The following is a 12,152-nucleotide window of genomic DNA, read 5'->3' as shown; positions in this document are numbered from 1 at the left end:
TCAAACGGTACCCTGACTACCCATACACCATGTGTTCATCAAACTTGGTGATTTTGAAGATAATCATGCGAGCAATGCGTTACCAACAGCGCTACTGCAGTTTGGAACGGCTTAGAGCGGTGCTTCTGCTGCCTACGAGCCGAATGGTGGAGTCCAACGCAGCAGCGGAGTCCAAGGCCTCACGCACAAGGCAGTGGCCCGGCCATTTCGACGTCACATTCCCCATCCGCACGCTATGCAAGCAGTCTCCACTGACTGTGTCTGCCTGTCGAGTCTGTCTTGAGACTTCGCGAAACTGCGAGCATCAGAAACGGCGTCGATACCAGTTCGATCAACCACTGGACGACCTGACGGTTACGGCCAAACGTGGAATACTGTTGCCCACGATACCTCTGCCAGCGGAATGGTCATCTTTGAGGGAGTTGGTGACGCTTCTCCGACCGCCTTGTAGTGAGTTCTGGAAGCCACTACCTTGTCAGATGGAGTGTGAAACGCGGTTCCAGTTCCCGTGCTCATACTTCGTTCGTCAGTCCATGGTGCTCCCCGAGAACTTCGCGCTTACATGCCAACACACTGACAGACACAATGCAGGCGGTGCCTTACGACTTACGCTCCTCGAAGTCCGGGAAGCCCTAGGATGCAGCCTGCCCGGAGTTAAGTTCTTCATCGTAACAGGAGTGTTCTTCATGCTCCGTGTGTTCCAAACCAACTCTCCGAGCATCTGCCAAATCATTGTTCTTCTGCTTCTTGGTCTCATTACGGTGATGTGTTCTCACTTGGCGCGTAAGGTGATGCTCAGCAGCCAGCCGTCGAAGGACTTTCTCCAGGCCAACGAAGAGGTTAGCAAGATCCTTAACAGCATGCTGGTGGCCGCCTCAGTTGTTCTTATAGTTACGTATTTGTGGATGTCATAGATTCCACAAAGGGTTACACGAAATCTACGCAGAAAAGGAAAGCTTCACACCATAGGAGACGGTTTCCTTGCGAAGATCGGCCTCTGCTCCCACCGTAACGTTGAGAGAGTTGTCCAATTTCTGGGAGTACGCTGTTGCCACCTTTCCACTGTCCGTCAGACGCGTCTTCAAACCGGAAGACTTATCTGCCGTGAAGAACACATGACCTCCGATACTGGAGGTCACTGCCTTGGTCTCGACGTCATAGGAGACCTCCGCTGCCACCTCTGTTGGCTTCAAGGCCGACAACTCAGTTCGGGCCCAGAAAGAAGACGTCAGCTTCTTGGCGTTTCCGTTTAGCATCACCTTCCACGCTCCGCTGCCTGAGCAGCACTCTGGAGGTCCGAAGGAGAGCCCTGCAGAGGGAGATCCGCTCACTTCCGACATCTCCCCCGACACGGAACCGGCGATTCCCACCTGCATACTTCCTCCAAGGCGGCAGTTAAAGGTTTCCATAAGTCCAGCATCCGCCGACCACTTTCCAGACACAGGTTTTAAGGCGAGGGCCAAGTCAAGCGGCCCCTCCTTCACCTGAAGGTTAATATCGGTGTCGAAAGTCTCGGACCCCTCCTTGTTAACCATCTTTGTGAGCTTGCCGGTACCGGTAACTCCGGCAACCAAAGGCATGCGGACCTCAACAAACCCGCTTCCATCACCTCCAACCTTTCCCGAAACGGAGCCCTTGTTTAGCGGCGCACGCACCACACTGGTGACGACTGGGAACTTGTCCACGCCGTCAGCGACCGTTTGAGTAAATGTAGGACCGGCCGAGCCCTTCTTCATCTCGAAGAACCACTTCTTGTCGTGCACATATCCAACACTGAGGATAGACCTGGATTTGGAGTTGAGGTCTCTGATAAGCACCATGGTATGGCAAGTTCTAATATTTCGTTTTAGGCAGTCATGTGGTGTGGGCAGAGACAACAATAGTGCTAGGCTGCCCTTAAACGCCGATAAATCGCAGAATGGCCTGTTGCATTGGAGGTATATGTTTCAGTCCGTGGCAGGTATTCGTTGTCCTGTCTCTGCTCGTGAAGTATCTGTGGAACCTGATCCAACGGCATGTGCTCGGCAAGACCACCAACGTCGAGGCTCGAGCTGAGGGAGCCAAGCTTTCAGATTCCCCAGTTACCGCAGTGGACTCCCAGGCCACGTGGAACAAGTTGAGGGCTCAAGCCCTCCTCGAGAATCGAGTTTTGGTGGTGGACTATCATGCCACCTGGTGCGTGCCTTGTCAGCGAGTGGCCTCCACAGTGGAGCGCCTGGCTAAAGAGTTCGACGGTCTGTTCGTGAAGGTGGACGTTGACGACGATCTGCAGTGTGGCTACACAGGCACACCGCTGCCCACTTTCAGTCTGTACAAGGTTAAGGATGAGAATTTGAATCTGGAGCAACTGGAAATGACCATAGGCGCGGACCCTCGCAAGCTACAGACTGCGCTGGAACGACGTTGTGGTGTGTGGTGAAAAGGATGTGGGGTTTGCGTTACAATGAGCAATTCTGAATAATATCGATGGTCAACCCTTCTCGCCCCGTGACGGCTCTGTACACCGAGGCACTTGAGCTTGCTAATGTAACGTTGAAAGCCAAAGGTGTGAAGCCGGCGGTACAAGTCATGAAGGCGTTTTTTGACACCAACCAAGAACCGATGGCTGCCCATTTTACCTCCAAGTCCGTCAAGCAAGTTGAGCAGGAGATGCAGGGCCACATGCTGGAAGCCTCGACCATGTTCGCGAGCATTATGAAGAGCAACCCAGAGAAAGCTCAAGCCTTTTTCTCGGAGTTACAGGACATGGTTGACGAGGAGTTCCAAGCCTTCAAGGAGTACGCTTCGTGATGTGTACAGTATTTAACGGAGTCGGTTTATATTTTCGACAGTGATATCCGGTGTTCCACCAGCCTTTTCGTTGTGCCACTCAAGCTGCGTGTGAGGCTCCTTCGTCACTCACGAAACGCCGGTACTCTTCTCGGACTCTGCTGACCTCCACCATTGCCGTCTGCGTTGTTAGCTGCATGCGCTCTCGGTCGGCTGTTGTGAGCGCCAGCGTCCGATGTAGTTCTCCTTCGAGGAAGTTTATGGTGTCCCCCCGTTCGCGAACGACATCATGCATCAGCCGCAGCGCCAGCAGTGTGGTTCGGTCGTGGTCGAGCACATAGCTGTGTGAGGTTGACAGAAGGAGCTCACATTTCATTGAGAGCCTTTTGCAGCGACATGGACGGCGCGTGAATGGGCACACGGCTACGAGGCGCAAATAATGTGTTCGCATCCAGGCCGGAACTCACCAGCTGCAGCAGCTGCTGTAGCAGTTGATCGCCAGCCTCGGCCTTCTGCTCCGGAGTCTTGTCACGTACCCTGATTAGACTACGAGACGATTCGCGCGTGCGACGTGATTGCCACTTCAGGCACAGCATCGGCGCAATCACCATCCACCGTTCCAGCCGCCGCCGCTCCGCCTGATCCATGTGTTCTCTAAGATAGAGTGTCGATTCCAGCAGGTGCGTCCATTTCTCGTTACTCATTCCACACAGCGGCTCTACGTCTATTACCAATGGATAGCTGAGGGGGTTGTGAGTGTGGACCCGTACAGGTAGCAATGCTTCTCGCATAACTTCCGGAATGAGGATCGTTACGCGTGTGAGCTTGTTGGTGCAGATTCCGCGTTTGTCGACGCCGCCCCATACCAACATGTTTATGCGCAACTCGAACCGGTTGGCTACTCTATCTGAGGTGCGCACGAAACCCCTGTACTCAAGGAGTTGTGGCGACTCCAGAACCGAAATTTGGGATCCCGGTCGCAGTACGTTCCGCCATTTCTTAGGGAGCGCCACTGATTGGTAGGTCTCGTCCTCGAAGCTGAACATGGAAAGCGTGCTGCTTCCAAAGAGCAACCACACTTTCTCTCCCAACACGACTCCTCTGGCCCAGTAGGCTGCTCCGGGTGGCAGTGGTATCCAGCGCCAACGGAGGGTGAAGAGGTCTAGCACAGCGATCCATACAATCGGTCTGAAGTACCCAGGAGGGTTAGCACCGTAAATGTATAGCTTATCCTGGTACTGTGCCACACAACACCCACGTGTTTTGGGCTTCATGCTTTTACATTCGGTGGCGCTTGGGTGGAAGTAGTCGAACGGCAGTCCGGCTGCTTTCCGAGATGCCCGTGCAGCTGCACTGCAGGTGGCCAGCGCAACAGGCACATACCCACCCTGGGTAAGAACCTCCTCCCAAGCTGGGGACTTGGTGTCGAGATCGATCCGCCAGAGGACCAAACCTTTGTCCACGGCGGGCTTCCGAGTTCTTTTTCCCTTCCAGTAGTTGTCTCCAAAGAAGCCTGTGGTCGCCTTTTTGGCGCCGACGTAGTACGAAGCCTCCTGCAAGTCTCTATCCCAGACATCGTACTGCGTGTTCATATTCGGCCGATCGGACTCGACTGCCAGGTCCTGGGCTGTCATGCCCTGAACGACGTAGAGAGTACGGTTGTGGAGAATCCCCATAGCACCCATTTGGGGAGGCGGAGCCTCCCCTCCGGCTTTAACGCGCGTCCAACCCCTCGAGGGCACGTCGTATCTCCACAAATCGTTGGCCAGGGTGTAGTCGTGGATATACGCCGCTCGGTGGATGGTTTCCCCGCCGAAAATGAGGAACCCGCAGCCATCTTCAATTGTTAAGAAGGAGTGTCGTTTGTCGGGCCACGGCTCGCCGTGGGGGTACTTGATCACCTTGCTTTCATAGCTGAAGTCAGTAAATGAACGGCCTTCTCCCCAAAGCATGTGCGACAGTAGTTCGTCTGACGAGCCGCAGGTAAGCGTGAGATTTGCCTCCTCTCTGACGAGAGGATCCATAGGACGGAATTCCCAAAGCTCCTCCACGGCGGAGGGCATCTGCTGCGCAGGGGACATGTCACCTCCGAACACTGGATGACGACCAAACCAAGAGCTTACTGAACACCGTTGGCTCCACGGCTGGAAGCAGAAACGGATAAATGGCGCCAGCTTTCAAAAGCTCCTCAGTTTTAGCAGGGTCGAATGCCAACAATTCGTGGAACGGCGATGACGTCGACGGACCGCCCAGAAGCGAATGCAATGCCGGCTTCTCGAACTTTGCATCCGCTGCCGAAGGGCGTCCAGCGAGGTTTCCCATGTCGTCCGATATAGCGCTGCCAATAAGTTTTCCCAATCATTATTTAATACAAATAAAATTGTATGACCATTTTTATAAAAATGTAAGCACATAAAAAACCTACTTTGCTAGTTTCGTTTGAAGGAAGTGGTCGTTGACAGGCTGCAGAAATCTACTGACAACGGCATTGTCCTCCGAACGACGTCTTACCGGCATGTTAACAACCGCCAGTCCCATGTTCCACCGGCCATCTGAGTCTGATGAGCCTTGGCGACTCACACCAGCGTTGTGACAGGCGACTGGATGGAAGGTCGTGGGCGAAGAGACGGAAGCCCGATATCTACATGAGACCCACGCAATCTCCTACGGTGACCATGCCATACCCCTCGCTAACCATATGCGTGGGATGTTTGCGTTGGAGGTTGGCTCTGATGTCATCCTGAAAAAGCAGGTCGCGTTCGACGGCGTCCATTATTCTTTGCGCTGCTGGATCCGTGTCAGCTGCATGGTCCAGATCACCCTCCTCGAATTCATCCAGCTTCTGGAAGTCGCCGGTCTCACTGCACAGGATTCCTGAAAGCAACGGATTCCACTCGGCGGGCATATGGAAGTCTTGTCTTCTTCTCGCCTGAGGAGACCCATCGAATTTCGGCGGCCGTTCTCGAGAGATCGGGGTTGAACTGCATGAGACTTCCTCAGAGGACCTACGTGGTCGAGCCCATGCACACGTTCGCAAATCGGCCGAATATTGCTTGGCAACTAGAGGGGTGTCAGCCCCCTCGCTTGGTCACGGGCCCATCGCCCAAGATACGCCAGAGATTCTTCATGATTAGTAGTGTCTAACCCCTCATCACCCTCGTCACTCCCTAGCCCAGCTTTTCCTCCAAAAAAGCTTCACCGTGTGCACCGAAAGCAGCATTTCGCCATGGGTGCACAACACAGTCTGGCAGACAGGACATTCTCCCAAGATGAGACCCTTCAGGACACTCTGAAGCTCTACGAAGGCATGGAGGTAGGTCACACATACCAAGCGTGTCTTATCTTCTGCAGATCGTCCTGGCAACAGCCTTCAAATGTATGGATGCAGACGCTGATGGCCTGGTGGAGATTGTGGAACTCGAGCCGGTCCTCAGGCACCATGTAATGCAGCTCGGGATGCTGGAACAACTGACTCGCATCTGCCATCCCAACGGAAAGATCAACTTCAATGAAATCGCAGCCTACAGTCGTCACTGGGGTTTCAGACTCAGAGGGCAGATCTCCTTTGAGGAGTACAAAAAGGTCGCGGTCGCCACATTGCGTCGCCTGCATGAGTTCGCTGGTCAAGACTGCGAACAATGGGTGGGCACTATGACGATGCTACAGAAGGATCAAAACGCGAAGTATCACCAAGCGTTGGACTCATTCGTGGATTCCTACCTCGCTCAGCTTAAGTCCTACCAACGCACTGTCGACGAGGCGTACACCAAGGAGAAGAAATTCCGAGAGGACTGGCAGAAGAACCAGAACCTGCAAGACCAGATTATGCAACAACAGCAAGATTTCATTCAGAAGATGAACGTCGAAGCGGATCTAAACCTGGAGGTCCGTAAAGCGAAGGCTCGCAACAAGGTCATCAACACCCTTTTCCACATCTGCCGAAAGCAAAACGCGCGAGATGCTAAGAACAATGATGGACGTCGCACGGTGTCCTACCTGTACCCCTGCGGCCTGACGGACTCGGGAGTTCCGGTGAGTGGCGGTGCCATTGAGGCGGCACCCCGTAAGGGGCCGGGGCTGCGTGCTGCGTTGCCTTTCATGCCCTGATTTGTCGTATGAATTCATGTTCTCTTAACTCAGCCCTGATGAATGCTTGTCAATAGCCCTTAGTGGAATACATGTTCTCATAACACGCACTCGACTTCTTCTCGCAAGTGAGAAAAATCGAATCTTCGCCAAAGCACCATCTTTCCGCAGCTGTCCGCACTGACCAGCAGCGTGCCTTGCTTGTTCGTGGCCACGGTTAGCACTGGGACTTGGTGGTGACGGAGACAGAGGTTCTTGTAGTTCGACTTTTTCGCCATGCTGAACACGTGAACATCACGATCCTCAGAAGCCGATACCAACCATCCGCCTCCATAACTGCTAAAGCAAGAACGTAAGGGAAGTAGAGATTGTGGAATCCGCAACCTCTGCTTGACCGTCAGGTTCTGCAACCGGGCATCTGCGGTGTAGACGCAGTCCACCAGCGATAAAGTAGAGTCACAACAGTTGACGGCGACGCAGGGGGGTCCTTCCATAGGCTTGAAACAAGTAATGTTTGTGATGGCCGCCTTAGAAAGTCCAATCTTGAAACGGAATTTGAGTTGGGAGCCGTCAAGTGTCTCCAACACATGCATTGATCCGCTCTTCGTCCCCGCAATACAGTAGACTCCGTAGTAATCAAAACGCATAGCTCGAACCTCGGATTCGAACTTCAACTTCTGCAAGACTTGGCCATTCTGGATGTTGACGAGGCGCAGAATGGCGTTGGAATTAGCCGCCACGAAAAGATTTGGAGTGAAAGGTAAGTACACGGCCACCAGTGCTGGCGAGCTATCTGAGAACACCTTCAGCATGTCGCCCGACTCCACTGACCAGAACCGTACCGTCCGGTCCACAGATGTGGTGACAAGGTAGTCCTCGTCAGCCGAGAAGAAAATCGACGTAATCGCCTTCGAGTGTCCATACATTTTGCTGTGGAAGTTGATGTGTTGCTGGTAAGCGGCTCCCGAAAAACTCGATCCGCTGCGCAGCTCGCGCTTGATCGAATCTGGACCAGTAGACAATTCCGGATGCTCCTCGTCGAATGACTTCTTCTCCATGTCAGTGCGGTTGCATCGGTAAACGTACACAGTTCCATCCTTCCCGCCAACTGCCAACAGGATATAGTCGCGACATTCATCCTCCCGGCCGAAACAGATGTAGGTAATCGCGGAGTCCAGGTCGTGGACCTCTTGAACCGGGCGCAGCTCCCCGCTAGACAGCAGCGTCTTCTCGTGACCACGATTGTCCTCGAGCATGCCCATAGTTCCCAGAAGCGAGGGCCGTAACAGCACCATAGACGCCAGATTGTGCTGGTGTCGACTGCTTCGATCGCCACCTCCAAAGAGATTGGTGATTCCTTGCCTCAGAATCTGCACTGCACTTGTTGACGCAGGGGTTGGGTACGCAGTCGTCTTACGACGAAACCTGTCATTGTCGTCGCAGTTCTCCTGAATATCTGTCAAGGTCTGCTGCGCCGCTGAGATCTTCTCAATGATCCCCGCCAGCTGTGCCCTCTTGGCCTCGATGTCGTCATCCGTAACGGTTCCATTAATAGGTGCCTCAGTCGAAGCGAGAGTAAGTCGTTCCTGGAGATCGCGGACCTGCTGCTCATGCTTCGTCTTCATGAGCTCGATTTCGTCCCGCAACTGCTCAATTTGTTCGTCCTTCTGCGACAACACTTGCATGTCAATCGGCGACACCAGGTTCTCCTTGTGCCCCATTACACATGCTTGCATCTGCGCCTCGGCATACGCTTTCTCCTTCGCCTCTTCAATGGCAATTCTTGTGGCTTCTTCGACTGCACGCCTTGTGGCTTCTTCTCTCTCTTGCTCAGCTTTAAGACTTGCAGCCTTGGCCTCTTCGGCAATGCGCTCATGCTCTAACTGCATCTGTCGCATCTTCTCTGTCAGCGCATCCTTCTGCTGCTGCAACAGCGTCGTGTCCCGAGCGTTCTTTCTGAGCTCCTTCAGCTGACGCAGGGCCATTTTCCGCCTCCACAGGCTCTGAACAACCAGAGCTCCACGAAGCTGTGCCAGAAAAGCGCGTCGGTGAATGCTCATTCGATAAGACCGCTGTATCTTCAGAGCCATCAGCTCCCGTCTAAGAACACGGAACGTGACTCGTGCTGTATGTCCCCGCTGGACAGACTGGATAAATACCACAGCGTTCTTGATACGCAGAAACTCGCGTCTCGCAACAAACATCCGACGGTGTCGCTGAATGCGAACTGCCGCCTTCTGCTGCCGGAGTAGGCAGACACGCACTCTTGCCTGTCGACCACGGGCTAATGCCTGAAGGAGGATGGCGCTGCGGCGCATCGTGAGATAGGCCTGTCTCTGGAGGGAGCCCTTGAAACATCGTTGGATAGTCGTGGCACATTCGCTGCGACGGACACTCTGGGAGCATATGAGAGGTAGCGAGACAAACTGCACCTACCAGAGCAGCGGACAAAATTTCGAATGCTTCGTGCTTGAAAAACACCAAGGAATTTCCCACACCCCAGGCAGTATCAGAGAACCGTGGTTTAGGGATGTTGTGCCGTTCGTTCAGGAAGTCCATCATAATCTTCGCGCGAGTCCGGTGGTCAGGTGCAGCTTCAGCTTGGAGTCTAACCTCGCGCGAGAGGAGCACTCGGTACTCAGCATAGCACTCCTCGTGGGGGAGCCTCACAGGGTAGCCCGCCCGGGATACTTGTACGGCCTGCAGGACACCTCCATACCTCAATTGCTCGGTCACCGATGGCCGGTGGTAGAGGTCTGCCATATTCTGAGGGTTCGGCTTGATGCACCGGATAAAATGCGGCTCAGTCTTGTCCACCGTCTCCATCAAGTAGTTCAGCTGCTGCCGGAACTCGAGTGACACAGTCACCAACTGTTTGCGTTTGCTCTGCTGCTCCTCGCTCTTGGCTCCTCTGTCCAGAAATCGCGTGAAGAGTTCTGAGGTGAACTTGTCGTCAGATGCCTTCACACAGTCCACTATGTCAGCACTCAGCACGTCTCGATTCTTCTCAAGGAAGTTGTCAGAGCAGTATTCGACTGGCCCTGCAAAATGGTTGATGATAAACCAGTCAGGCCTCGTCTTGATGATTGAGAAACGTAGATGCGAGTCGTGCTGCCGTTTCAACTTATTGCAGAATGCGATGTCAGAGCCTTGCGGAACGAGGCACTCTTCGTCCAGCATTGGGAAGACACCGTTGGGTCGACCTTGCAGAATGTCGACGCAATCCTGGTTATCAGGAAAGTCGAGAGGGTCCCAGACTATTTCCTCCCTCTTGTAGATCTCTTCTTCGCACTTAAAAATGAAAGTGTTGAAGAACTGTTGAAGTCTCTCGTTGGTGAAATTAATGCAAAGCTGTTCGAAGCTGTTCGTATCGAAGCATTCGAACCCGAAAATGTCCAGAACGCCGCAGAATAGCGACACATCTTCTCGATATCCGATGCTGGCGTTGGTTCGTTCAACGATCTTTAGAAACATGGTTCCGTATAGCGCCCTGGCCAGTGCATCTCGAGTGTCCTCAGACTGAGACAACGTTAGAGGCTTTTTGTATACCTCAGACTTCATGCGAATCGTCCGGATGCAGAGAGCTGCGACAAGAGTGTCGACCTCTACACCCAGCAGGGAAGCGACTACCTCAATATCCTCGCGTCCTGATCTCAACGTCGACTGGTCGCTGCTATCGGGGTGAGGCGCGAACTCCAGATTCCCGAGCCTCAAAACGGCGTTGACCACGTTATAAACCGCCTGGATTTCCTCTGGAGGGACACCAATGGTTTGCATGGCACGAATGGTGAGCTCGAACTCCTCCAGATCGTCAACGCGAGCGAGACGACTGCAGGAGGACTTCGTCAAGTAGCAGTACTCGTCCGACGTGCCGAATTTGGAGAGGTCAATCTTCATGGGATTGCATTCGGCAGCTTCAAGAATTTGAGGAAAGTCGTACACGCCATCTACGGCCTTGGTAAAGGCCGTACACACCTGATAGAAGGTGTGGTAGTTCCGCTCTCCTTCGAGTTGATGACAGACTCGTACGCTTTCCAACAAGTACGTGTGGATCCGTGCTCCCGCCAGCCGACCGCAATCGTCTCCTTGACGGTTTCTCTCGAGTTGAAACTGCATTTCAATGAACTTTCCGAAACGTGACGAGTTGTCATTCCTCAGCGTTTTCGAGTTACCAAAGGCCTCAAGCAGGGGATTCGACTGAAGTACCTGCTTCTCGATCTGAGAGCGATTATCCCAGTCGGGGCTTCCGGCCAGAGCCAGATACTTCATTACGAACTTCGTGGACTCAGTTTTTCCCGCTCCTGACTCTCCGGAAATCAGAATCGTTTGACATGCGCGTCGAGAGCATAGCCCAACATAGGCCGCCTCAGCTGTAGAAAATACATGGGGAATTCGTTTGGAGTTGGCCTGCTGGGATTGAGGATTCTCCAGGAAAAAACGAAGGTTCCTCTCGTCATAAAGTCCAGGAATGGTTTTAAAGGGGTTGACAGCAATTAGAATGGGGCCCGTATAGGTGTAGATCCTGTCGATGTCGAACCGCGTGCCCAGTGAATCCAAGACGGCAGGTTCGTGGAGATGTATCAACTGCGTCAGATCGTCCAAGCCAGTTAAACCATCTTCGCCCATCTCTTGTGTGTTCTGCAGATGCACAGGACTCTTCGGGTTTAAGACCGTTTCGTTCTGGTCTGCCGTCCTTATAACCACCTTGTCGTCTGCCGATACGACTTCCGCCCGTTTCCAGACATGATCATCGCACGGAACCCATATCAGGGTTCCGGCGACAAACTTCTTAGGCGGACCCGACATCCCTATTATAAAATGAGAATAATGCGCATGTATGGCGTTGCGAGCCTTTTGGCGCTGCGAGTGGCTGCCGACTACGGCAATCTCTGCCACTGTATATGCGGTGCCACAAACGAGACTCTCACTGTAGGTGATTCATATCCCATAGGCATGACTTATAGTGACTACAGGTGGTCATAGCCTCAAAAGGCCGTTGCTCCGAGTGCACAGCGCGACTTTGTTCAATGCACTACCCAGAGACCTGCGTTGACGTGCCGGAGATACGCGTAACGTGCCTGGACAGATTGGCATGGTCGCCGCTGCTGGTGATCTCCAGCCTCTACATTGTTACGCTGTGTCTGCTGACGCTGTTGTGCTGTACTATATGTTTTCCCTCTCTCCTCCACCGTCTAAAGATAAAATCGACGAAGGATAAGTAACTTCCTACATCTCCCACGATTCCTGCACTGCGGCCACGAAACTCTGCTTGTCCTCCGCGTTGTGGAAAAACAGTG

General features: G+C 53.4%; 8 protein-coding genes across 11 annotated transcripts; 5 read left to right on the top strand and 3 right to left on the bottom strand.

The window, feature by feature from the left end:
* Positions 1 to 65: 65 nt before the first annotated feature.
* Positions 66 to 914, top strand: KVP17_002638 (uncharacterized protein; the record flags this gene model as incomplete). Its single annotated transcript, XM_068519088.1, has 1 exon — positions 66 to 914. One exon carries the CDS (start codon positions 66 to 68, stop codon positions 912 to 914), a length of 849 nt encoding a protein of 282 aa, XP_068377795.1.
* A 24-nt stretch (positions 915 to 938) lies between these two features.
* On the bottom strand, positions 939 to 1,820 carry KVP17_002639 (uncharacterized protein; the record flags this gene model as incomplete). Its single annotated transcript, XM_068519089.1, has 1 exon — positions 939 to 1,820. One exon carries the CDS (start codon positions 1,818 to 1,820, stop codon positions 939 to 941), a length of 882 nt encoding a protein of 293 aa, XP_068377796.1.
* A 98-nt stretch (positions 1,821 to 1,918) lies between these two features.
* KVP17_002642 (uncharacterized protein) lies at positions 1,919 to 2,419 on the top strand (the record flags this gene model as incomplete). Its single annotated transcript, XM_068519093.1, has 1 exon — positions 1,919 to 2,419. The coding sequence occupies one exon, from the start codon at positions 1,919 to 1,921 to the stop codon at positions 2,417 to 2,419; it is 501 nt and encodes a 166-aa protein (XP_068377800.1).
* Positions 2,420 to 2,466: 47 nt separating this feature from the next.
* KVP17_002631 (uncharacterized protein) lies at positions 2,467 to 2,790 on the top strand (the record flags this gene model as incomplete). Its single annotated transcript, XM_068519074.1, has 1 exon — positions 2,467 to 2,790. One exon carries the CDS (start codon positions 2,467 to 2,469, stop codon positions 2,788 to 2,790), a length of 324 nt encoding a protein of 107 aa, XP_068377782.1.
* A 12-nt stretch (positions 2,791 to 2,802) lies between these two features.
* Positions 2,803 to 5,792, bottom strand: KVP17_002629 (uncharacterized protein; the record flags this gene model as incomplete). Of its 4 annotated transcripts, XM_068519071.1 has the most annotated exons (8): positions 2,803 to 2,874; positions 2,903 to 3,110; positions 3,139 to 4,864; positions 4,893 to 5,107; positions 5,195 to 5,321; positions 5,350 to 5,410; positions 5,438 to 5,750; positions 5,779 to 5,792. In XM_068519071.1, the coding sequence occupies 8 exons, from the start codon at positions 5,790 to 5,792 to the stop codon at positions 2,803 to 2,805; spliced, it is 2,736 nt and encodes a 911-aa protein (XP_068377779.1). The 4 variants fall into 4 exon arrangements, with proteins under 4 accessions (XP_068377779.1, XP_068377778.1, XP_068377777.1 ...); XM_068519069.1 differs by lacking the exons at positions 2,803 to 2,874; positions 2,903 to 3,110; positions 5,350 to 5,410; positions 5,438 to 5,750; positions 5,779 to 5,792 and having other exon boundaries at positions 4,852 to 5,107; positions 5,195 to 5,286; XM_068519070.1 differs by lacking the exons at positions 2,803 to 2,874; positions 2,903 to 3,110; positions 4,893 to 5,107; ... (2 more) ...; positions 5,438 to 5,750; positions 5,779 to 5,792 and having other exon boundaries at positions 3,135 to 4,850.
* A 203-nt stretch (positions 5,793 to 5,995) lies between these two features.
* On the top strand, positions 5,996 to 6,876 carry KVP17_002630 (uncharacterized protein; the record flags this gene model as incomplete). The annotated part of the gene is made up of 2 exons (XM_068519073.1): positions 5,996 to 6,082; positions 6,121 to 6,876. The coding sequence occupies 2 exons, from the start codon at positions 5,996 to 5,998 to the stop codon at positions 6,874 to 6,876; spliced, it is 843 nt and encodes a 280-aa protein (XP_068377781.1).
* Positions 6,877 to 6,953: 77 nt separating this feature from the next.
* On the bottom strand, positions 6,954 to 11,661 carry KVP17_002641 (uncharacterized protein; the record flags this gene model as incomplete). The annotated part of the gene is made up of 2 exons (XM_068519092.1): positions 6,954 to 9,251; positions 9,292 to 11,661. The coding sequence occupies 2 exons, from the start codon at positions 11,659 to 11,661 to the stop codon at positions 6,954 to 6,956; spliced, it is 4,668 nt and encodes a 1,555-aa protein (XP_068377799.1).
* Positions 11,662 to 11,882: 221 nt separating this feature from the next.
* On the top strand, positions 11,883 to 12,077 carry KVP17_002636 (uncharacterized protein; the record flags this gene model as incomplete). The annotated part of the gene is made up of 1 exon (XM_068519084.1): positions 11,883 to 12,077. The coding sequence occupies one exon, from the start codon at positions 11,883 to 11,885 to the stop codon at positions 12,075 to 12,077; it is 195 nt and encodes a 64-aa protein (XP_068377791.1).
* Positions 12,078 to 12,152: the final 75 nt, after the last annotated feature.

This window comes from the organism of the source record quoted next (assembly GCF_019968985.1).
Source record: "MAG: Porospora cf. gigantea B chromosome Unknown PgB_NODE_175_length_31246_cov_119.472, whole genome shotgun sequence".
In the NCBI taxonomy this organism is placed as follows: Eukaryota; Apicomplexa; class Conoidasida; order Eugregarinorida; family Porosporidae; genus Porospora; species Porospora cf. gigantea B.
This window is presented reverse-complemented; position numbering and strand designations above follow the sequence as displayed.